This window comes from Ochlerotatus camptorhynchus, unplaced genomic scaffold (assembly GCF_037179485.1).
Source record: "Ochlerotatus camptorhynchus isolate MF236.1 unplaced genomic scaffold, CSIRO-AGI_Acam_v1.1 ptg000001l, whole genome shotgun sequence".
Classification (NCBI taxonomy): Eukaryota; Metazoa; Arthropoda; class Insecta; order Diptera; family Culicidae; genus Ochlerotatus; species Ochlerotatus camptorhynchus.
Window position 1 is genome coordinate 471338 of NW_027040493.1, and position 24540 is coordinate 495877.

Below are 24540 nucleotides of genomic sequence, written 5' to 3' on the forward strand. Positions count from 1 at the left end.
TATAAAGTGTACCCCGTATTCCCTTAATATCTCATGAACTGTTGTTTAAAGACATAGTATTCTAAAACCATGATAAAGTGCTTATGTTTTATGAAAAATAGAGCTGTGAAAAAACATTTCCTCCAAAAAGTAGGTGAAAATTGGGTAAAATGGTCCAAAACACATACCTACAAGGCTCCCCGGACGATTTACCTTCGGAAAAGTCGTTTTTTATGGCCGGAATTCAGCGTGCTGTTGAGATATTGAATTTTGGGTAATTTTGGACCCATTTTTGCCCATAGTGCAGCGCTTGATTTATTTCATTCTCGCCCCTTCGTAGTGTGTGGCTGGCCAACGTCCACTTGGGTACTAACGTTTCTGTTGATATCGGTTTCCAATAATGAGGGAACTCCATAACTGGTTTTGAGGCCACCCAGCACAACACAAATACCTTCTGTACCTTGGGGTCAATTTGACTCCAAATTCAAATTGTCATATCTCAGCGAATGTTCAACGGATTATCGACATTTTAAATGCTTTGTGAGGTAAATTTAGTTGAATTTTTCTTTAAATCATCAAAAATCATTTGAAAGGTGTAGCGGTATTCGAATAAGATATTAAATTAATGTAGCATGAAGTTCAAATGCTACAAATGTTCACTGTTACTATTCGAAACGACACGCACTATCCCAGTTCACTTGTATGCAACTGGTGAACTCATATCAAGAGTAAATTATCCCTGCATGAAATTTCACTCATTATTTGTTCATCCACTCACTAGGCGCGTAAGTTTTCTCATTTGAGGTGGCATGAAATGTGATCCGTGGGATTGAGTATAATCTCCCAGTAGGATTACTTGTCGTCGGAAATTTAATAATAAGAAAAACACTTTAAGTTAAATATTGGAATGAGCTAGACAGATGAGGGATACTTGGGAGGAAAAGAGATAGTATCTCTGATCGAATCGGAAGGTAATCGGAGATCGCCTTTTGATAAGATCGTTTTTTCGGTTTCCGGAACGAAGGCCAAGAATTGTTTTAGCGGCCTTTCTGAGGAATCCCAAGATCTTTCTCGTCCACTTTAATCCAACCCGTGGAAGAGGCAGGACTGTGAAGTTTTTTGGTATAGTTTCGCGGTGTGTTTGTAGAGGTATATTTAAATGTGAGAAGTGTCTTTAAGTTCAGTGTAATTAATTGTTCGTTAATTCCTTTTGATTAGGTGTAGTTACTACTGAATAAGTTTAGTAGGCTAGTGCGGTACTGTGCGCGATTTAAGTTTCAACAAAAAGGTAAATGATTTACTATGCGGTTTTGCAACAATGCGCTCATCTAGTTGTACAGCCGTTTGACGGCTTTTTGTCTCTAGTTTCGTCCCACCACCTCCCGCTCGGCATACCGCGCCCCCCGTTATTACCACTACCCTGACCCCACGCGTCGGTATTAAAGGACCTAACTTCGGCCGGAGTTAGAAGGGAGCTGCGCCGTCAATATCGCGCTCCAGGTGAGCAATTTTCCCACCCACCGGGATATCACCACGAAAAGCAGTTGGTGAATTAGTGAATCTTTTGTATTCCGTGCAGCGAGCGTCGCAGGGGCGACAGACGATGGTGAGGAGCAGTCGGTAAAGCAGAAGCGTGAGTAGAACCGTACAATGTCCGCATGCATGCATTAAATCGGGATGAAGCGCCAGTTATAAATAGCCATTAAGAAATCCGCACAGTTAGGTAGGGAATTAGAGAGAGGGAGTAAGAGAAGAATGAGGGTTCCCGGATAAAAATGTTTAGGTAATAAAATTTTCGTTCTATTAGTTTTTCTAAATAAACCTTTTTTCTATTCTGCTAAATAATTGTGTTGATTGTTAGGTTAGAATTTCCCGTTCAATGAGTGCACTGGTCTAAAGAAGTTTCTCACGTTTCGTTCGTTGTTGTAGTTTTCGTTGTTTGGTTGTACTCCAAGTTGGACTGCTTTGGAATCTCCACCAGAAAGTCCACCATTTCTGTCCTGAAGCGTGTAGATTTTGTGTTTGGGGAAGAGCTTGACCTGTGATGAGAACAGGTCGTCCAGTGCATTCGCTCCGGTAGAAAGACGGTTTCTGGTTAGTTTTCATTCGGTTGGATTTAGTGTTTTCTTTGAATCCCAAGTACTTAACGTCTACTAGCGCGTTCCAATCTTTTGCATTAGACTGAACTCGCCCTGGGGTTTTGAGTTTGCCGGGCATCCGAAACGACAAGTGGTCCTCTATGGAGGTGGCGCTTAAGCCATTTGTTTAAAAACCAATCCACGGAACACTCTAGTAGACCGATTTAGGCTAGCCAACTTTGTGCCGGCTACAAAGGGCGGATCTACTATAGGGAGGGGTCATTCTAAAAATATTCAAATGAAGTGGAAAATTTTTATGTTAGAGATGTTTATATCACAAGATCTCAACCAAATATGATGTTGCTTCTTTCTGTAAAGATGTTCAAAAATACAAGGTCTTCAAAACTATCGATAGTGTATGACAGAACTCACTCCCTAGATGGCACTAAAACGAAAATGATCAAGTTGCACCATCGTAAATACACATTATATAACGTTATCTACAAATCCTGCACATATGGATGTTTCCCGTCTTCAGCAAAGTTGTTCAGATGGACAAGACCTATCTTCAGCAAAAGAGTTTAGTTTAGAATTCACTCACCAGACACCGCTAGAGTGACATTCATTTTGAACTGATTGCCTTAACTTAACTTTTGGACTAGATAGAAGGTTCCCGTCTTTGGCAAAGTTGTTCAGATGTCAATTAGATAAGGTCTGAAACAAAAGGCAGCTTTCTGACGTTAGGCAAAAAATGTTGTGAATATGTCTAAGCAAGCGAATGACGACGTCATGTCGACGCAGCACAACGTTCCAATGTAAATATTAGATGTAAAGTCACAGAATATAGTTGTCTACCCAAGTAACCTTAGGCACGTTATTTCGCCTTTTTGGCTATATACGGGCCTCATCAGAACTTTCAAACACTGGTATAGCCATTGTTCAACTGTATATAGCCAAAAAGGCGAAATAACGTGCCTATGGTTACTTGGGTATAGCGCCACTAAACATTTCCACATTTAACTAATACCATTATGTGCGGTACGTGGAGCCATGCTCCCACCGCCATTTACCGGCTGTTCTCTTTCCAATTGAGCTGATTTTCTGTATGTGATTTGGGCCAACCATAAACTTGGCACCGACAAAAAATCACCTCAATTCGTTGGAAGACAGCCGAGAAAGTACGGTGGATGAACGACACTAACCACCGCGCTATCGGGGGGATTCAATTTCAACTGTGCAATACGTTTTTGAAGCTTTTCTTTATCTCAAGCATATAGAAAAATAGTCACACGAAAGCAAGCTCATAGGTCTGTTCCCGTGTTTCCTTTTTTTGTTTTTGATGTAAGTTGCTGTAGCTTTCTGTAAGAAAATAATACGGTGCAGGAAGTATGGCAATATACTTTTTTTTTTTCTGTCCATAATCTTCTGTAAGTACGGGAGCAGACCTCATGTAAGCTCATACTATTCTTTGAGAAAATCTTAAGCTATTTGTAAACTGTTTTGTGCTTATATGGTACTATAAACCAATACTAACGAAAAGAGTTGGTTAATGCGAAGTGAGTTTTTCATTCTCAATTACCATTCGTTGATTCTACCATACTCTTGGATGATTGAGGAAGTGATAGTTTTATTTATTATTATTGGAGGATATTTGAGTTGTATTTCAATAAGCATAACGGACGCGGAAATCGCAGATAACTTTGATGGTGATTTCTCTGATTTTGATGTAACGGATGAATAAAGTATTGACCATGACGAGGAAATGTCTTCCGATGACGAAGAAGATGGAGGTAACATGTTTTTGGGAAAAAATGGCCGTTTGTGGAGTGTTATTTTTTCCACTGATGTGATAACGCGTGAGAAACGGAGATTATCCGTAAGTGCAAGAAGAGATGTGTTGAGGGCGGTTGTGGTTGAGGAATTACCAGATTTGTGGAATCATGATAATCGCCCTATATTCAGAGCAACTATGTCATTGATGCAATTCCAACAATTTCTACGGTTCTTAAGGTTTCACTAGCCGAAGACAAACTAGCTGCTTTGCGAAAAATATGGGATATGTTACAGGAAAATCTAAGAGCGATGTATAAACCATCCCACTATTGATGAAAAATTGGTACCCACCAGAGGTCGATGTTCGTTTCGCCAATATATGCCTGCCAAGCCTGCTAAGTACGGCATTAAGATATGTTGGTGCTGCGACGCTGAGAATAGCTATCCATTGAAAGGAGAAATATACGTTGGTCGACAACCACAAGAGGCTCGAGCTCAAAATTATTCGCTAAATCTCGTTCAACGTCTTTCGGATCCGTGGTTGAGAAAAGGTAACTAGAAAATATTCAGTTTTATTTTTTATTTTTTATTTAACTTTGCAATATTACCATGGATAACTTCTTCACTTCTGTTCCATAAGCTGACCAGTTATTGCAACAGAAAACAACTCTCCTTGGAACAATTCGCAAAAAACAAGCCTGACCTTCCTCGAGAGATGTTGAATGTCAAAGAGATGGAAAAAGAATCGAGTCTTTTTTGTTTCGATAGACAACTAACGATGGTAAGTTACGTTCCGAAGAAAGGTAAAAACGTGATTTTACTGTCCACAATGCATCACACAAACGAAACGGATGTGACACAGAGAAACAAGCCGACAATAATATTGGACTACAACAAGACTAAAGGTGGAGTAGACAATATGGACAAACTTGTTTCAACGTACACCTGTCGGAGGAAGTCAAATAGATGGCCCATGACCATGCTTGGCATACACAGTTTTGCTCACGAACTGCTCATTTGCTATTAACTTTGCACAGAATTGACGAAACATAATTCTGTTTGAAGCAGTTGATAGAATAGAGTTTAAGCTTCTTATAGATACGTAAATACGATTTTAATTCTAGTTATGAACAGTATTTGAAATGAAGTGAGAAATGGTCACTGCACATCTCAGACTTTAAGTGTGAAAATTCATTGATGTTGATTTAAATTATAAGATTTACCTACTCTTTGATTAGGATCCTAATCTATTAATTACTTTAAAGAAAAACCAAATTTCAACATCTGAGTGAAAAGTTATTAGCAAATGAGCAGTTGTTGTGTACAACTGTGCATGCCAAGCATGCCCATGACTGCGTTCTTCAATATGATGGACGTATCATGTATTACTGCTTATACTGCAAAACGTAAGAAATTTTTGCTGAAATTGGGAAAGGAGTTGGTTCATCCTTTAATTGAAGAGCGTATTGCGAAGTCTTCAAAAATTTTCGGTGATGTAGCAGATGCTATTCGTCAAACTGGATATACCCTAGTGAGTGTATCACCAACAGAAGAAGAAGAGAGTACCTGTAAACGTTCCCGATGCTGTGATCATATGTATTCGATTTGCCAAGCCTGCATTGAAAAGCCAAGTGAAGATAGTGATGATTAGTTGATGAACAATAGTGACTGATATGTACCGTGTCTTATTTAAAGAATATATTTTCATAACAAAAGCTTAAATTGAATTGCGTATTTATTTCTAAATTTGGATATCTTATGTTGGCAACTAATAGATTTTTTTTTTCATCTGTCCAAAATTGCTGAAGAGAGCGATATTCTTATTAGTTAAAATATAAAATTAATGCAAAAAATCTAAACAAAAGTTCAAGATTTTCTAGCATCGTTCGACTTGTAGCTCCCGGATGCGGTTGGTAATCATGTGAGATTTTTTTTCCGTGCCCTCGACTTCGCCCCGCAATCTTCCTTTACGATCTTCCGTGCCGTAAAGTCACTGATTTCGTGTTCCTTTGCCATTTTCCTTATTGAACGCACTGGATTCACCCAAATCTTCCTTTTGATAGCAGCGATAACTTTCGAAGTCCGAGCTGACCTCGAACGACCTGTGGCCACCTTCGCAGAAAGTTGTCCTTTCTTTTCTCGGTCTAAAACCCTTTTGACGGTCCACCGGGACACTCCCACGGCGATTGAAATGTCTTTTTGCGACATTTGCGCGTGGGAAAAATCACGAATACGCTGCCACTTCGTCATGGTGCAACTGTCAAACTAAGTAAATCATTTTCTTTAATACACAGCCTATTACTGTACGAGCTATAGGTTACGTGCATGCAAAGAAAACCAAAGCATTGGTGAAATGGGAACCTTATTTGTACGATGGTGCAAACATTATCACGCATACGGTAATTGTTTTAGTTCATCATAAAAACTAGGTCGAAATCAAAAAACTTCCATCTGAAACAAAAAAATAACTCGAAACAATGTGAAGCAACAGTGCAAACTGATAAGTAAATTCTTAGCTAAACTGTTTAACATAGAATAGGTCTAGTCTATCTGAACAACTTTGACTAAGTTGGGAGCTTTAAATCTAGCTAAGATGTTAAATTAAGGCAAAACATTCTAAATTAATGTCACACGAACACCACCTGGTGAGTAAATCCAGTGCCGAACTTTTTACCACAAAATAGGTCTTGTCCATCTGAACTATTTTCTGAATACAGACACCTTCTATTTAGTCCATGTTTTAGGTTAGGAAAACAGTTTAAAATTAATATCACACTGGTGCAACTTGGTTAGTGTTTTCTGAACTAAACTCTAATTCTGAAGAAAGGTCCAGTTCATCTGAACAATTTTGCCGAAGACGGGAACCTTCTATCTAATCCATATGTTAAGTTAGGGCAAACAATGAAAAAATAATGCCACTCTAGCGGTGCCTAGTGAGTGAATTCTGAACTAAACACTTTTCCTGAAGATAGGTCTTGTATTTTTGCAAGACCCCCCGAGATATCTACCCCTAAAAAAAGTCTGATAATTGTAACAGGAATTCCACTAAATAACCTATGCAAAACATTTGAAATTAAAAAAAAAATCCATTGGAAATTCGTTAAGATACGGCAATTTGAATTTGGAGTCAAATTGACCCCAAGGTACAGACAAAGGGTTAATCAAATTATCACTCTTCCCCATCACGGTAATAACACACCATCGGGAGAAGGTGCGTGAGTAGGTAATTTTCCTGGTGGAATCGATCAGAGAAATTCCGGAACATGCAATTGAAATCAGAACGGGTCCTATATTTTGGATCCCGAAAAAAGAAAAAAACAAGCATGGTGCCGTAACAGAGTTCGGTTGGACTACTCTTTAATGGTTACATGAAAATTTACGTTTCTCGACACAGGGTTTTGATTAACCTTTTAATGTGACAACACACCCGACAAAACCAGAAGGCAGGAGGTGCTAGCAGCGGGATGATTGAATAGCTTCCGGAATCGTTATTTTCCATCCCGGTACTCATACTGGGAACAATTTGAAAGCACCGGCAACAAACCGAGCTGCTAGGTGGCTGATTATAATTTTCGGTGAATTTAACCCTGGGTAATCCATCTCATCGATACAAATAATGAATTCAAAGTGGCTGCTATTGGTAAGTACCTTGACTGGAAAATAATTAAAATTAATTATACTAATTGATATTTTGCTTTATGCTCTTCAGGACGGTTCTTCTAAACTGGATGTCGGGAAGGTTGCTAAAAAGGGTGCTATTTTTGAAGATAGCTCGAACGGAGAATATTCCATTTATGAAATTTGGAAGCGTTTTGGAGGGGATTTAATCCTTATTTAATGTTTTAAATTATTTCCTTAACAGTTGGCATCCCTCGTTCATATTGGGCAACGGGAAAATATAAACTATAGCTTGATAGTAAAATTTCTGGAAATAATGCTCAAAACTAATGATACAGAATATTTTGGAGATGTTCACGAGCGAATTTGTTGATTTGTTGAGTTAAAAGTGGTTGCAAATTAGCGGAAATCGCAACTCTCTTGAAGATTTCATTTTTATGGCTTTCTCAGTTGATCCTCTGTAAACTTTTAAAGTGGAGGAGGGTTGGAAACAATGCCAAGTACCGGTTGAGTTTGTGATTCATGTCTGCATTTTGAAGCATTTTTTGATGAATTTTGGTTTAATTAATCAGTAAAATTGTGTATTAATGGTTTGATTTAGTGTAATCTGATCGTGGGAATGTGGCAATTAGGGGAGTGTTAACCGTTTGTTCGAGATTGAGTTGATTTAGTTGTTCTTTTTTTCGTGGCTTGCCATAACCATCATGTTTTTATTTGTTGAGAGTGTGAAAAACTGCCCAATTGCTGTGCTATGGCGTACCTTGGTGTGAGAGTGATTCTCCGTTCGCTATATAGAATATGGACTAAAGCAAATTCAAAAAGTGATCCTAGGTCTAGGCATTAGCGGATAAGTCGTCTGTGATTGCCCAACAAACAATCGCCTATTGAAGAAACGACTTCTCGACGATTTTATTCAACTGCATGCTTAATAATACTTTTAAAATTATGGAATAATCATTTAAAAAACAAAACACTGCCTTTTAAAAAAATAGTATAGCGGCTACCATAACGTGCAAGTGAAGATAGCCGCGAAGTAACAGCTACGTAAAATGCAAACGAAAAATTTCTAACGCAAAATAAACTTGTACATTTCTTCTAATGTCACTAAGATGGCTTTAGTGTGTTAACTTTTCACCACTGGATTCACTCAAAAGTAACAGTATGCTAACTGTCAAATTCATATGGTTTGAACAAGTGTCGGTGAAACTGTAATATAAAATGATTTTTTTTTATCTCTTTATTTGTTCCAAATTCAAAATAAATTACATTTCATTTTAACCTAGGTGCTCCAATTAATACAGTGACTTACCAGCCCTAATTGTTATGATATATATATATAAGTGTTTTTACATTGTTCCTGCCTTGGCAGTTCAGTATTTTAACCAGGTTTTTTAAACCTGCATGTCAGTATAACAATTTATTTATTTATTTATTTGTCTCCAATCAGTGTAGACCGTTTTACAATAGTGCTGTTGCCTTACATGCTATATTAAAAGAACCGTTACATTTGAAATTGTCAATAAATGTAGACTGCATATAAAAATATCTAAGAAACAAAAATTGTTTTAAACTCAACGAGATGAAAACCTAGCAGTTAGTGTTCTCCTTACTGCATCTTTAGACATCGTTAGATCTATACGCTCACAATAATTATTATACACTCTCATCATTCTATTCATTGGTCCATTTTTACCATAATGCGTTCTGTGAGGTGACAGTTGAAATACATTTCGAGTTCTTAACATGCGTGATGGTACGTAAAGATTTAAGCTTGCTTATATTTTTTCTGAATTTACGCGTTGTGAGATAATATCATTAACAAAGGAAATCATGGAAATTTCTCTTCGTTTCTTAAGTTTTTCAATGGTTATCAACATGCAACGGGACTCATAAAAAGGAAGGGGAAAAGAGGTCCAGTCTAGTTTTCTAAGAGCAAATAACAAAAACTGTTTTTGAACTGATTCTATACGCTTTATATAAGTTTCATGGTATGGAGCCCAAATCACACTGCAATATTCGAGAATTGATCCCACGTAAGCTATATAAAGTGTTTTGATGGTATATGGGTCTTTAAAATGATAACTAAATCTTTTTATGAATCCCAACATATTATTTGCTTTGTGAATTGTGGTATTCACATGATCTACAAATGTCAACTTCGAGTCAAGAATTACTCCTAAGTCCCTAATTGTATCGCACTTTACAACCAGCTGGTTTCCTAGAGTACATGTAAAATCTAGAGTAGTGTATTTTCTGGAATTAGATATAATATTGCATTTTTTAACATTAATATCCAGCAGACTTTTGAGGCACCAATTGTAGAAAACGTCAATTTCATTTTTAAAATGTAGCAAATCAGAATTGTGAAAGATTTCCATGAACAGTTTCATATCTTCAGCATATATGAGCACATTTAAGCGATTCAACACAAACTTCACGTCATCCACAAATGAAATAAATAAAAAAGGACCTAAATGAGATCCCTGTGGAACTCCCGAGGTAACATTAACTGGCGAGGACATTTTTCCTTTAAAGTGGACCATCTGTATTCTTTCTGTCAAGTATGATGCAATCCATTTTAAAAGTGTACTTGTCATACCTAAACGTTTTAATTTGAAAAGAAGTAAGGGAATGTCTACTCTGTCAAAGGCCTTACTAAAGTCAGTTCATAAGGTTTCAACGGTATTACCTCTATCCATTGCTTCAATAGAAAAGTTTACAAATTCCAACATATTAGTAGACGTTGCCCGACCTTTAAAAAAACCATGTTGATTATTGGAAATGCGATGCTTAACCTGGTTCAATATTTTCTGGCTAACAATTGCTTCAAACATTTTAGGAATGCATGACATAATTGCAATACCTCTATAGTTTTTAATGTCTGGCCGTTTGCCAGATTTAAATATTGGTACTTAAAATGATTTCATCCAAATTTTTGGAAAATCACCTGTTTTGAGAGATAAATTGTAAAGCCAAAACAAGGGTTTAATAAAACTAGTTGCTATTTTTTCAATAAAAATTGAGGTATTTCATCAGGACCAGGTCCTTTGCCGACATCGAGACTTTCATGAGTTATTAAAATTTCTTTAACAGTGATACAATTAACTGATAAGTCATTTTCCCCATCATGTAGCTAAGAAAAATAGTTCAACTCGAGAACATAACTGCATGCGTGATGCGAATGTACATGACTTCATTTTTTCGTTCGCGAAGTTAAGGAACGTTTTGGGATCAGATTTTATATTGTTCTCTACTCTTGAATTGTAATTCTCATATGCTGACGATATTTCTGCCTCAAGTGCTCCGCAAATTTCAACGAATTTTTCTAAATTTTTAAAAAGTTTAAAATACGACTTGTGTGCTTTTTGCTTCCTGTTAAAGGCAATTAATCGTTGCAATTGAGGATTGTAACGATTTTTTCCTGAAATTATTAATTATTTTGTTGGACATTTGTTCTAAAGTCTTAACATTCGAAATTCTATGTACCTAGGTAGTGCTGGGGTAAATCATCTTCAGAGCTTTTTTTTTATTATAGTCACTTTAACACTCTTGGGTCATTCGTGACTTGTCCGAGGGTGAGATTTGAACTCGTGACTTTGGCGTGAGAGGTATGGATGTTAACCACTACGCCGGGGTCGTTGGTAGGGCAACAACGAGACCATATTGGCACAGCTTAAAGCATGGCTGGTCTAAAAAATGTTTAAATATTAGAAGTTTATTCGACAGGCAAAGTTTGGATTTCCTGTTAAAAAAAAACTTTTTATAGATAGGTATGTAACATTTAACTTGAATGCCCTCAATGTGATCTTTAAAATTTAATTTTTGATCAAGTTCTAACCCAAGATATTTCACTTGGTTTGACCAGGAAATTAGAACTCCGTTCATAGTGACTATGTGACTACTACTAGGTTTCAAAAAAGAAGCTCTATGCTTATGTAGAAATATTATAAGTTGAATTTTGGAAGCGTTGGGAGAAATCTTCCATTTTTGTAAATAAGAAGAGAAAATATCTAAACTTTTCTGCAGTCTGCTGTAAATAACACGAAGACTTCTTGTTTTAGCTAAAATGCCTGTATCATCAGCGAACAAAGATTTGCGGCAACCCTGAGGCAAATCAGGGAGGTCCGAAGTGAAAATGTTATACAATATAGGCCCAAGAATGCTACTCTGAGGAACTCCAGCTCTAACAGGTAGTCTTTCGGATTTGGAATTTTGATAATTTACCTGTAGAGTTCTGTCAGTTAAATAATTTTGAACTAATTTCATAATATAAAGTGCAAAATTAAACTTTTTCAATCTAGCAATCAAACCTCCATGCCAAACACTTTCGAATGCTTTTTCTATGTCTAGAAGAGCAACTCCAGTTGCGTAGCCTTCAGGTTTGTTTGACCGAATTAAATTTGTAATAAGAGTTGATGAGCAGTTGAATGCCCATGGCGAAATCCAAACTGCTCATCTGCAAAAATTAAGTTCGTATTAATGTGAAGCATCATTCCATTCAAAATTATCTTTTCAAAAAGTTTACTTATTGAAGAAAGCAAACTTATTGGACGGTAGCTAGAAGCTTCAGCAGGATTTTTATCCGGCTTAAAAATTGGAACAACTTTAGCTTTTTTCCATTTATCAAGAAAGTATGCCAAATGGAAACATTCCTAAAATAATTGTACCAAGAAAGACAAGGTGCGCTCTGCGAATCTTTTGATGCGGATATAGAAAATTTCATCATCACCTGGTGATTTCATATTATGGAACTTTTTAGTTAAAGATCTTACTTCATCCAAATCAGTCCCCCGGGAATCATCAAAAATATTTTTCCGAGAGAGACAATTCAGATAATCCCGAGCAACCTGATTCTCAATAGGACTAGTAAGACCCAAACTGAAATTATGGGAACTCTCGAATTGCTTAGCAAGTTTCTGAGCTTTTCCAAATTTGTTTTTTGCAAATCCCGCCAGATAGCTTTGATGGCAGGATCGCGTGTTCTTTGATATTGTCTCCTATAGACATTTTTAAGACGGATCAAGAGCTGAAGATCGTCGTCTATTATAATTAAATCGAATTTAACCTCGCATTTTGGAACTGAAGCAGCTCTTGCTTCAACTATAGAAGTAGTCAGAGATTCAAGAGCATAATTAATTTCATCTTTGGTTTGCAAAGGAATGTTTGGATCGAAGTTATATTCCATAAATGCTCCAATCAGCTCTATGGTAATTGAAAGTAGAGGTGTTGGGATTACAAATTATTTCTTGGGATATTTCAAATGTTACTGAAAGGTGATCAGAACCAAAGTCAGAAACTCCCAATGTTTCAACAACTTTGGTTTCAAATGAAGGTAGAATTTAATGTTTAAATTGTCTATGAAAATTGATGGCAACGCCACCACAGGCTCCGGCTCCATCATCAAGACGATCATTTCTATAAATGAAATAATTTCCGTCCCTCTTAACCTTATGGTCAGGTTTAAGGAACGTTTCAGTTATAACGGCAAGGTTATGGACTCTCAAAAAGTTACATATATTGTCTTCATTATCTTTAAGAGATCTAGCATTACAATTTAAAATATTTAATGATTTAAAATCCATTTCTGAAGTCATGACAATATTGTTCGCAAATTTTACTCCAGTTTGTATAGCATCAAACATGGAGTTAGTTTGAAGCATATCGGTATTCATGTTAAGGGAGAGTCTAATTGACATGACGTCCGAAACAATGTTTTTTGAAACTGGATTGCCTTTTCGAAAAAAAAAATGCACACTGAAAAAAAAATGCACACTGAAAAAAAAAATACAAAATTTCATTAAAAAAATAAAAAAAACTATTTTAAACTTCAATAACAAAAAAGTGCGGGGGCGATTCCGGCGTAGTGATTAGAATCCAAACCCCTCATGCCAAAGTCCTAAGTTCATATCTCATTCCGGATAGGTTTTTTTTTTCTCTTTATTATAGAGAATTTTAGCCATATGGCTAGATCATCTCTTAGTACATCCCGGATAGGTCACGAATGACCCAAAAGCGCATCTTAATAATTTTTAAATTTGTGTTTATTTAAAAGTTTATTAAAAATTATAGGTATCAGAAACTGATACAATGGTCAATTTAAAATTGTTCAAAATCGTTGAGCATACACTTTTAGTCAAATGGTTAAACTTTTGCAATTTGTCTGTGATTTGTACATAGAATCACGGTTTTCTGGTAAAAAAAAGTTAAACAATGTTCAAAATGTGCACTTATATTCGATGTTCCACGACGTTGGTCCATGTTTAAATGTCCGTTGCATCCCTTTCAGAAAAAAATATCAGTTTTGATAAGCGCTCAGATAAGCATTAAATATCTCTAGAATTTATTTGTTTTATTGTTTAAGTTTTTAACAGTTTTTTTTTTAATTTTTATGACAATTTGTTTTTTTTTTCTGAAAAGTCAATCATTTCGAATAGATGAGCCGTTTTCGTGTCAAACAGTTGCCTTTCAACCACTTCTGGTATCTAACAATTACAAACTATCGTTATAACATATAATGATTTCAAAATACTAAAAATAAATCATTGTTTTTTATAGCAAGTGAGTTGCTTAAAACTACTCATTGAAATCCTGAACAAATTGTCTCTTATCGATATCATGAAGAAGGATTGTTGAGAAACTAAAATTGAAACTAAAAAATCACCCCGTTTTACTAACCCGTACATAAAGGTGGCTTCCACGAGAAATCAGAAACAAAATATTTAGAGCATTAAATCGTAAAGAGATGACATGTTTCTTCAACAAAATTGCTTGAAATTAACTCGATTACAACATTGCTCGAGAATAGGTGCCTATATTTTCGAAAAAAGGAATGTTAGTTTTTGAATATTGATTAATTTGCAGACCACCATTATGTTGACAATCACCAGAAGAAAGAACATTTTAAGCACAAAATTAATCATATTGTTGAGCAGTTTTAAGACGACTTTATACTTAAAATGAAGCAATAAATTCATGATTCAAGCATAGTATAAATATAATTTTACCGGCGCCGGTGCACAGTGGCCCAAACGGCGAAAAACGTGATCGTGTGAGATTACGCAAAATCCTTTGACTTTAGGTATATAGTGTCTTGAGAGAAGTTTTAAGGCATAATTGGCGCCATCTTTTGACGGTAGCCATTTTGTGATCAATCCCCCTAAAAGTGGGATCCAAAATTAATTTTTTTATAAAGTTTCTCCCACTTTCAGCCAAAAATATTAACATTTAACATTGTTTGAAGCACCTCAAAGCTGCAAAAAAGCGGGCTAAAAATCGCCTGTTTTTTCATATGGCCGCCATTTTGTTAATTTGCAAGATTTTTTGCTGCCAACGGGAGAAGCTCCAGAGAATCTTATGCAGATTATTAATTTCATCACGAAATCTGTTTCAGATGAAGCCGTTCCAGAGAAAAGTCTTCGCCCGTCCAGGCGTTTGCGGCGAACAGGGGTCTGTTTGCCGCCATTTTGTGACGTCAATAATGTCTTTTTTTTATGTCGAAAAAAATTTATTTGTAAACTTTAATGTTCAATAAACAAGAATCCCAAAGAGTTAGGCGCATTACTATTCATTTTCCTTGAAAAAAAATTAATTGAAAAACAGGCCGAAAAAAGGCAAAAGATTGGGAATACCCCCTTAAGGGGCACGTCCACAAAAAACGCTTTATAGATCAATTGAGCAAAAAGATAGAAGGTTCATGTCTTGAGCAAAGTTGTTTGTATTTACATAATCTACAACTTTGCTGAATACACAAACCTTCTATCTCAACTTTATAAAAAAATGAGTGTTGGATCCCACTTTTAGGGGGATTGATCACAAAATGGCTAATGTCAAAAGATGGCGCCAATTATGCCTTAAAACTTCTTTGACGACACTATGTACCTAAAGTCAATGGATTTTGCGTAATCTCACACGATCACGTTTTTCGCCGTTTGAACTTTGGTGTACCGATAAGCGTAACTGCTTTATCACCCCAATGGGTCTGCGTTCAAATCCAGCCGAGGTCGGTGGGAATTTTATGAGGCATAAACATTTCTGGTCCCGTCCCATGTGTGTTGTTGAATGGATGCGATATCCTACGCAAGTGTGGAAGCTGCCTTCCTGCACATTTGATTGCCGTCAATGGATGTCCGCCGGCGATTGGCACTAGATTGCGGAACAGAGACCGACATTAAATAAAGGAAAGAAGATAAATATAATTTTTGAATATTGTTCCACGGCACAGTTCGAGTGGTAGGAAACGTCATTTTAAACTGCTCAAATGATGTGATCCACTTCACCGCAGACACCAAACGTCTAACTGCTAAAAGAAAAGTTCTACACACTTACATTTTTTCGCCGAAGTTCCAACAGCCGAGTAGTTCTGCAATTAATTTTGCTGAGATTCAGTAAAACAATTGCCGAGACTCAGCTAACAAATATTATTTTGATGAGATATCAGCTAACAAACAGATATTTTGCAGATCTATCAGAAAAAGTAAATACCGAGGTAATCGGCTGTTGGAGATTTTATCGAGCTAGATTAAGTGTGTAACACTACTTTCATGGTAAATTCAATATAATGAGGATCACATAAATAATCCAGATTTTCTCTTCCATTTCAATTCCAGGACATAAGTGGTGAATCATAAACTAAGCACCTGCAGTACAACCAACCCGCAGTACAATTTTCCATCGAGAATCAACTGACAGAAAAAAAAACAAAAACAAAAAGAAGAAAATGCTTCCCACTATCAGATCCATCGAAACGTGCAAATCCAATTAAATAGAAAACAGGAAAATGCAGAGTGCAATCATCAGTAGTTTGTTTTTGCTAGCAAATTTGCATTTCAACCATCATAAAGCGACCGGTGAGTACATGCGATGCAATTGGTAAATAACTTCTTTTTCATGCCACTATTGGGTTTGGGATGTATTGAGAGTGGTTGTTAAAATCATCCATCGCTCAATGTTTCGGAAGAGGTTTCATTCAACCGCTGGCTGTGCTCAATTAACAGGAAATTTGAAGATGCGCCTTTTTGCTACTACTTTAAACATAAATCAAAATTGTATTGAATTTGGGCGTCCCACAATGAGGATGATGGTTTGTAGATGAACCAGTTGTGGCTATACGATCCTATTATGGTGTGTTATAGTTGTTGAAAATGGGAATAGGAACGAATGAACATTGCTAGATCATTTACCCTATTTTAAAATCGATACAAAATTTAAAATTCCCCTTACAACAGCGACATTCACGTTGTAGGGACTGATAATCAAATCGAATGGCAGTGTTTCCACGTCACAGCCACCACACCATCAATGGCAATTAATTTCCTAAGTTTAATTAAAAACAAATATCTACCCGGGACTTTAATTAAGATTTAACGCAGCTCGTGATCTCCGCCAGTTGACATCAGAATGCTGCTCGCAGTTGGCGTATGGTAGGCTGCCAAGAACGAAGCCAATCAGAATCAACGAGAGAAGCTAGCGTGAAAATGCTCCGGTAAAACTTTCGAGGCAGTAATTTTTCACGCCACTCTAGGCATGGATTATGCTTTTCTTCTTTGAACTTGCTTGAAACGTCATTTGAAGACTTTTCCGGGGCCTTGAGCCAGACGGGAAGTTTTGTGCAAATGACGATAGCGGCGACACTAGGTACGATGTCGTAGTACGCTTAAATCGTGTATTAGATATTAAGAACAGTGGAGATAAAGGAAGAGTGCTCCTTGGTTCCAGTGACTGAATTAATTAAAAGCAAACTGTTGACAAATGTGACATTTTTTAATGCAATGCTGGGATCAGGGATTTAATGTGGATTTTGTGCGATCAGCGTTGAGTAAACGTTAGTGGAACAGCGTCATTTGGATTTGATAGGATGCACTACGAAGATTTCGAAACTATCTGATGAGGGATTGCATCCATGTTCGAAAACAGTTGGTTGTAGAAAAAATTTACTAAGAAGGAGTTGTAGGAAACTAATAAGGCTTTATAAAAAAAATATACACGGTATTTTTTTTTCGTTTTTTTTTTTCAAATAACAAAAAAACTTATTTTTGATTTTTTTATATTTTTTTTATAAAAACTTGAATAGAAAGCAGAAGTTTTTAAAACAACTCTAGGATGGACAAACTTTCAATAAAAAAGTTTTTCTAAGAGCAACTTTTGAGGCATTTTTGAAAATTTCATTATTTACGGCAAAATGTTCAGTTTGATGTTAGTATATGATTATAAAAATCATTTCAAACGATAGTGCTCATATCGATAAACTTCTTAAATATAACCGTTTTCGAGATATTTCAAATTTACTTTTATCAAAATCAATTTTTTGTAGAAAATAATCCATTTTCATAAGTTAATCGTGATTCTCCATCAGCATTGATAAATTTAGCAAGATACACATATATTTACCTTCAATGTGTCTTTTGACGATTGAACGATCAGACAACCCGTTTAGAATTTACAGGGGAAATGAAAACACTATTACTTTAAATGTAGAAAGCAACACAAGTTAAGTTGCACTTATTTTCATTATCAAGTGTAGTTTCATCCTATTTAATTTGTTAATATTGATGTACCTATCCATCTTATTATTTTTGGTACATTATAATGTCTTCCATGGTATTTTTCATGAAAAAAAGAGCTTCTCTGTTAGAGTAGCTTCAATACCAAAACAATATTTATACCTGAATATCCAAATGCTACCTACGTTTGTATATAAGCATGACCATCCTTTTGAAAACAGACATCACTAAAAAAATCTTTTTGAGTGAACAAGTACAATTTGCATACGGAATTCAAGAAGGTCGAGTGTTGCAAGCCGGTTCCTAATAAACGGTGTTCGTCAAAGCTTCGTAAATCATCCGGAAATTTGATTGAAAAACATAAGTTCCTAGAGTGGAAATTTAATTTGGATGCATCTCTATCAATATGTGATACGTGTCGCTTGAATTTAAATAGAATCGAACCATGTGCTGAAAATCTGGAACTAGAAGTGCAACCGTCAGTCATGGACATCGCGGAGCCACAGCCATCTACATCTCGACATGGCCTCGAAGAAATACCATCAACTACGTCAACAACAACAACATCATCTCAGGATAATGGAGAGCAACAATTTTCCAGGACGCATAATATTGAGCTAACATATATACAAGGGCATAGCTGGTATCAACGTATCGCCAATATCGACAAAAAAAATTCCAGAATGTTAACTATCCCCGGAGAAAGTATATGGACATTACCAATGGCATTAAGAAACGCATCTTCGGATTTAAAGCGGAAGAAGATTACCTGGAGCAATTTAAATTGAAAGCTGCGGAACACAATGAGATGATCGGACAACTGAAGGAGAGATTTGCTGATCCAGGTTCATCGAGAGACGATCAAATAAGGATTCTGACGATTTTGCCGAAATCTTGGTCAACGCAAACGGTAATGGACAAATAAATACATTGTATTGCAAGCTCGATGCTTGGCAAACGGGAAAGGAGTATTGGCCACCCCCAACGAAAGGTTAGGACACGGTTTGGATCCCGAAATTAAAAGCGAGGTATTGTTGTTCTTCGAAAGCGACCAGATAAGCAGAGCCACGCCAGGACTAAACGGTTACGTTTCAGTTAAGAAGGAAGGTCTTCTTACCTTTACCATTCATATTTAAAAGCGACTTTTAGTTTGTACATTGCGAGAAGCTTTTATTAAATTTCAAGAAGTTAGTAAAAATAGCATTGGATTTAGTTCATTTGCAGCACTAAAACCAAAGCATTGCAAATTACTTGGTAGTTCAGGTTCTCACAATATTTGTGTTTGTACCGTCCATGAAAATATTAATTTAATGCTTCATTGTCTTAGAAAATATTCATTCGAAAAAGATTTCAACCATTATTTTGAAGAAATATTATGCAGCTTAACTAAACATTGTTATCTCCGCGAATGCGAACGTTGTCCGGGTCTCTCAGATTTTTAGAAAAATTCGAGGAACAGAGTATGTCTGAAATATGTTTTGAACTTATTTAATTTTTTAGAGTTCATAATGTGTTCACAAATTTAATAGAAAATTCAGAATAGCAATATTTATGAGAGAGACTGAGACAATATAAGACACTTCCATACGAGGAAGAAGACTAGCTTAGAATGATGGTCACAAAACCAAATACAGCTATTTATATGATTAAACCAGTCACCTAGGTACCTTTCGCATCTAGTGACAGTAGTGGAAGGTGCCGTTAGGTATAATAATAGATTTAAAATCTGTCTACCTAATAAAATACGGGTAGAGAAAAATTAGTAGTATACCTGAGAGTATAAATTGGGAAATGCCTTTCCTTTTGACAGTTTTGGAATCATGAGGCAAAAAAAGGATACGAGGCTTTGAATCTAATTTCCATTCTCGAGAAATTCGCAGAAAAAGTCATTGTTTACGTTTGCGACATTGGCTCTTATGAAAGAAAAGCAGATATATGGTTGCATACTCAGTAAGCATTGACGTTGATGACGTCTCTGCAACCCTTTACTCCTATGTTAAAATCCCATAACATGTGAAAATATGTACACGAAATCTACCGGACTTTGTTTTATCTCTTCGCTCCACCATGGTACCAGCGAGCCGCCGTCTCTTGGCACAAAGCGTGATAGTATATTATGCGATCTTCATAGGAGTGAAAGGGTAAGGAAATGTCCACCAGGTTTCATGCACAGGGTTTTACCACAAGGGTAAAGAGTTATAGAGTGGGCGAAAAGGTGAATTGAAAATTGTCAATGTGATACGGCCTTTCTTTTATCAATTGATCATTTTGTCAAGCTTCTGCATTCATGTTCCATCAGATGTCACAGCTGTTGTTTGCGGTGACATCTATCGGAAACTAGGCACAATCTGTTTTCCTATAATTGTTCACAGAGGAGACTGCAGTGCAAACCATGTCTGGTACCTCTATTATGCATTTAGATTATTGTTCGAAGTCCCTCCTTTTTTACACATTCTGCACACAAAATAGCTCACCCCTCACATAATTTCCCGCCGAATTTTATGTATGGGGCGGGGCATAAAGTATCTTTTGCACAGAACATGTAAAAAAGGAGGGACTTCAAATGTTAAAGCAAATGCATATATAGTGGTACCAGACTTGTTTTGTAGTGACAGGTACTCTATTTTGTAATCTGTGAACGGGAAATCACAAATCGAGTGACAACAAAATACATGGCATGTTGAGAGATTGAGCTCGTGAGAGAGACTTTCTCTCTCAAATTTGAATTTTGTTGGCTCTCTGCGGACTGGTAGTAAAGCAGGTAAAATTTTATGGGGAAAAATCATTTTTATTCAATTGTAGCCTGTTGAGCATTAATTTCCGGGAAAAAACTGAACGACAAAGCCCCTGACTAATTTCTTTAGGTTGTCGTTCACTTTTTTTTGACCTGAATATGCACCGGAGGCGAATTATTCGCACTTCTCTCAATTTCTATATGGGGATTTTTATCACTTTCTACCAGCGGAACAGCGCCATCTCTGTGGAAAATGGTCGAACAAAATGATTAATTAGGAATGCAGGGGGTTATCAAAGGAATTTTGAATTTTATAGTAGTAAATCAAAAGCGTTATTAACCAGTAATATTGCCTATTTACAGATGTTATTTATTCTCTTTGACTTGGTTGAATTGCATTGGATTCATTACGGAAATTCCGACAATTGAATGCAACATTCCAAGATTTGATGTTTGCGTTGAATAGGTGTAATAAAACAAACATTTTGTCCGTCGTATGATGGAATATTGTTCACTGTGCTTTTATTAAGTCAACTTATTAGTGTTAAGATTACATCACGAAATATTCTATCGACATTATGTGTTTCGATACAGGGTAAAAACATATGTTTTGCCATAAATCTACGCAAATAATACCATGAAAATATATTTCGAATTTGATTAAGGCCCTAAGGCCAAAAACTGGACCACTAGTGCCAACACTATTACACTAGGAATGATGATGATGATCAGGGCGTCACAATATCAGCTTCAATCGACCAAATCGATGCGACGAAGAGACTGCTGGCTTTCTTTTTCTGTTAAAGTCGAACAGCTTCGCAGCATTCTAGAACCTCAGTCGGCGTGCACAAACAAATGTTCAATCGCTTGTCTCTCTTTCTCCCGTCGCTCCAATGGTCTTCCTTTCAAGCTTCGGTGAAACGGATGAGCGAAAGAGCGCTCGACTTTGATAGTTTTTTCTTTCATGAAACACATCAACAGAGGTTTCATGACGTATATGACGGAAAATGAAATAACACATTTAAAGCATTTCTCATGTAAAACACTTGAGTATTACACGTAATATGTTTAATTTATCTTCCATCCACATATTTATCTAAAAAAAATGATCGAAAACGGGACATAACGCATTTTAAATAAATTGAAAGAGCGGTGATAGAGTGTTCGTGAAAGGGGATTGAAAGCCATAATGAGGTTTCGTTTAACTAGAAAATCGACATTACTTACATTGAAAGCGATGAGCAAAGCAACGACGAGAATATCCACAGCCTGCGCACTATGGGCAAAAGTGGGTCCAAAATTACCCAAAATTCAATATCTCTACAGCACGCTGAATTCCGGCCATGAAAAACGACTTTTCCGAAGGGAAATAGTCCGGGGAATCAATTCGACCAAACAGTTCAAAAGTTATAAATTTTTGAAAAAAATCGAAAAAAATTTATTTTTTTGACCGCCCTGATATAAAAATAGTCACCCTAATGACAAAATAAAAAATAAGGGTCTAATATATTGCGATAAGGAACAAAACTACCAATTTTTACAAAATTCTGTGAACCACTATATCGTTTTGCTGTATACAGACAAAAAAAGCGAGAACTCTTTTAAAATAGATAGCAGTAAATTAAAACTTATTTAACTCCAATTAACCTTAAAATTTCGAAAAAAAATCTTATTATTGCAGGCAACCTTTGGGGTAATTCAAACAATCGCATCGTTCAACATTTTTAAGAATTAAAATAAATTTAGCGAGGGTTCACTTTTACCCCTTACTCCCCTATAAAGTGTACCCCGTGGTCCTCCTCATTGTTCTTCATCAGCAGTTCTTTCAGTCGATGCGTCGTCGACTTTGGAAAGCAACCGTTTAGTGATGAATGTGTGAGTGCTGACCACGTTTTGCGTCCATTGCACAGTGGTACAGAATGAAGATTTAGCTGGAATGATATGTTTTGAGCCTGAAATTGAAACTTTAGACTAAAAGTTTCTTCTACAAAGTTGTTCCTTATAGTTAGGCCCTCATTTTTATGACAATGAATTCTAGGGTGGTTCCTATTATCATTAAAATCAAAAATCTAACTTTTTTGTTTGAATAAATTAAGGTATACATTCTTCGGCAAAGTTATAGCTGAGCTAATTTCAAGCAACTTTGTTGAAAATAACTTTTTTGTATCTCTTAAATTGGCCGATTTAGAGCTATTTTCTTGAATTGAGTTAGGGTGGCTCTTAAAAAAACAGTTTTTTTGCTCTATTTTTCTTATTTCGAATTTCTCAGCAAAGGTGTCTGCAGATAACTTTTAGATATTAAAAAGGCGCAAATTTTTGCTGTACAAAGCTTGTCAATACCTTTCGCCGATCAAGAGTTATTGACGTTTGTATACTAAAAATATGCATTTTTCAAATGGTAATATCTCTGGTTGGGGCAAACAAAAAAAAAGTTTTTTTGCAGCATTTGAAAGGGCGTATGTTATTCTCAATAATATGAAAAAATTGGAGGTATGTTATTTTTTAAACTCGTATAAAATCAATTTGAATTTATTCATATTTTTTACTATATTTGAGTATATCTTTTTTATTAGAAGAGATACAGGCAACAAATTCAGCTATAAAACATTCGTCTTAAAGAGTTTAAAAATGCTCTAGAAGATAACTTTCATGAGAATTTTCAAATAAAAAAGTTATTGCTAAAAAACTATTTTTTCCAGGAACACCCTAAGTCAACTTCGAAAAATTACTCTAAAATGAGAACGTTAAGAGATAGAAAAAAAATTTCTTCGACAAAGTTGCTTGCAAGTAACTTAACTACAACTTTTTTGAACAACACATGTTTATATTTTGTAAAACAAAAAAGTTAGTTTTAAAAATTCCCTAATTTGAGGACCACCCTGACGTCTGCAAACACCAAAAGAAGGGAATTTTTAAGAACAAAAACTTCTTCGAAGACACTTAATGTCCAAATATTGAAACAAATGTACTATCTCATTTTATATAAATTTGTCATTAGAGTGGTCCTATGAAATCCATCTTTTGCCAATAACTTTTTTATTTGAAATTTATCATGAAAGTCATCTTCTAGAGACTTTTAAAACTCTTTAAGACGAATGTTTTATTGCTGAATTTGTTGCCTGTATCTCTTCTAATAAAAAAGATATACTCAAATATAGTAAAAAATATGAATTAATTCAAATTGATTTTATACGAGTTTAAAAAATAACATACCTCCATTTTTTTCATATTATTGAGAATAACATACGCTCTTTCAAATACTGCCAATAAACTTTTTTTTTGTTTGCCCCAACCAGAGATATTAACATTTGAAAAGTGCATATTTTTAGTATAAAAACGTCAATAACTCTTGATCGACGAAAGATATTGACAAGCTTCGTGGAGCAAAAATTTGCGCCTTTTTAATATCTAAAAGTTATCTGAAGACACATTTGCTGAGAAATTCGAAATAAGAAAAATAGAGCAAAAAAACTGTTTTTTTAAGAGCCACCCTAACTCAATTCAAGAAAATAGCTCTAAATCGGCCAATTTAAGAGATACAAAAAAGTTATTTTCAACAAAGTTGCTTGAAATTAGCTCAGCTATAACTTTGCCGAAGAATATATAGCTTAATTTATTCAAACAAAAAAGTTAGATTTTTGATTTTAATGATAATAGGAACCACCCTAGAATTCATTGTCATAAAAATGAGGGCCTAACTATAAGGAACAACTTTGTAGAAGAGACTTTTAGTCTAAAGTTTCAATTTCAGGCTCAAAACATATCATTCCAGCTAAATCTGCATTCTGGACCACTGTGCATTGCTGCAATGGAAGCGCTCTGACCCACGATGGCGTAACTGTCATAAAATGAAACCACT

At 35.8% G+C, this 24540-nt stretch overlaps 1 protein-coding gene across 1 annotated transcript in view; it reads left to right on the forward strand.

Annotated features, from left to right (window-relative positions):
* The window catches only part of LOC135708724 (zwei Ig domain protein zig-8-like), a 176037-nt gene that overhangs the window by 17469 nt on the left and 134028 nt on the right, over window positions 1–24540 (forward strand). Inside the window, exon 3 of the mRNA XM_065231180.1 lies at window positions 16055–16294. Coding sequence (XP_065087252.1) covers window positions 16225–16294 — 70 coding nt within the window. The 5' untranslated portion in view covers window positions 16055–16224. The remainder of the gene's footprint in view (window positions 1–16054; window positions 16295–24540) is intronic.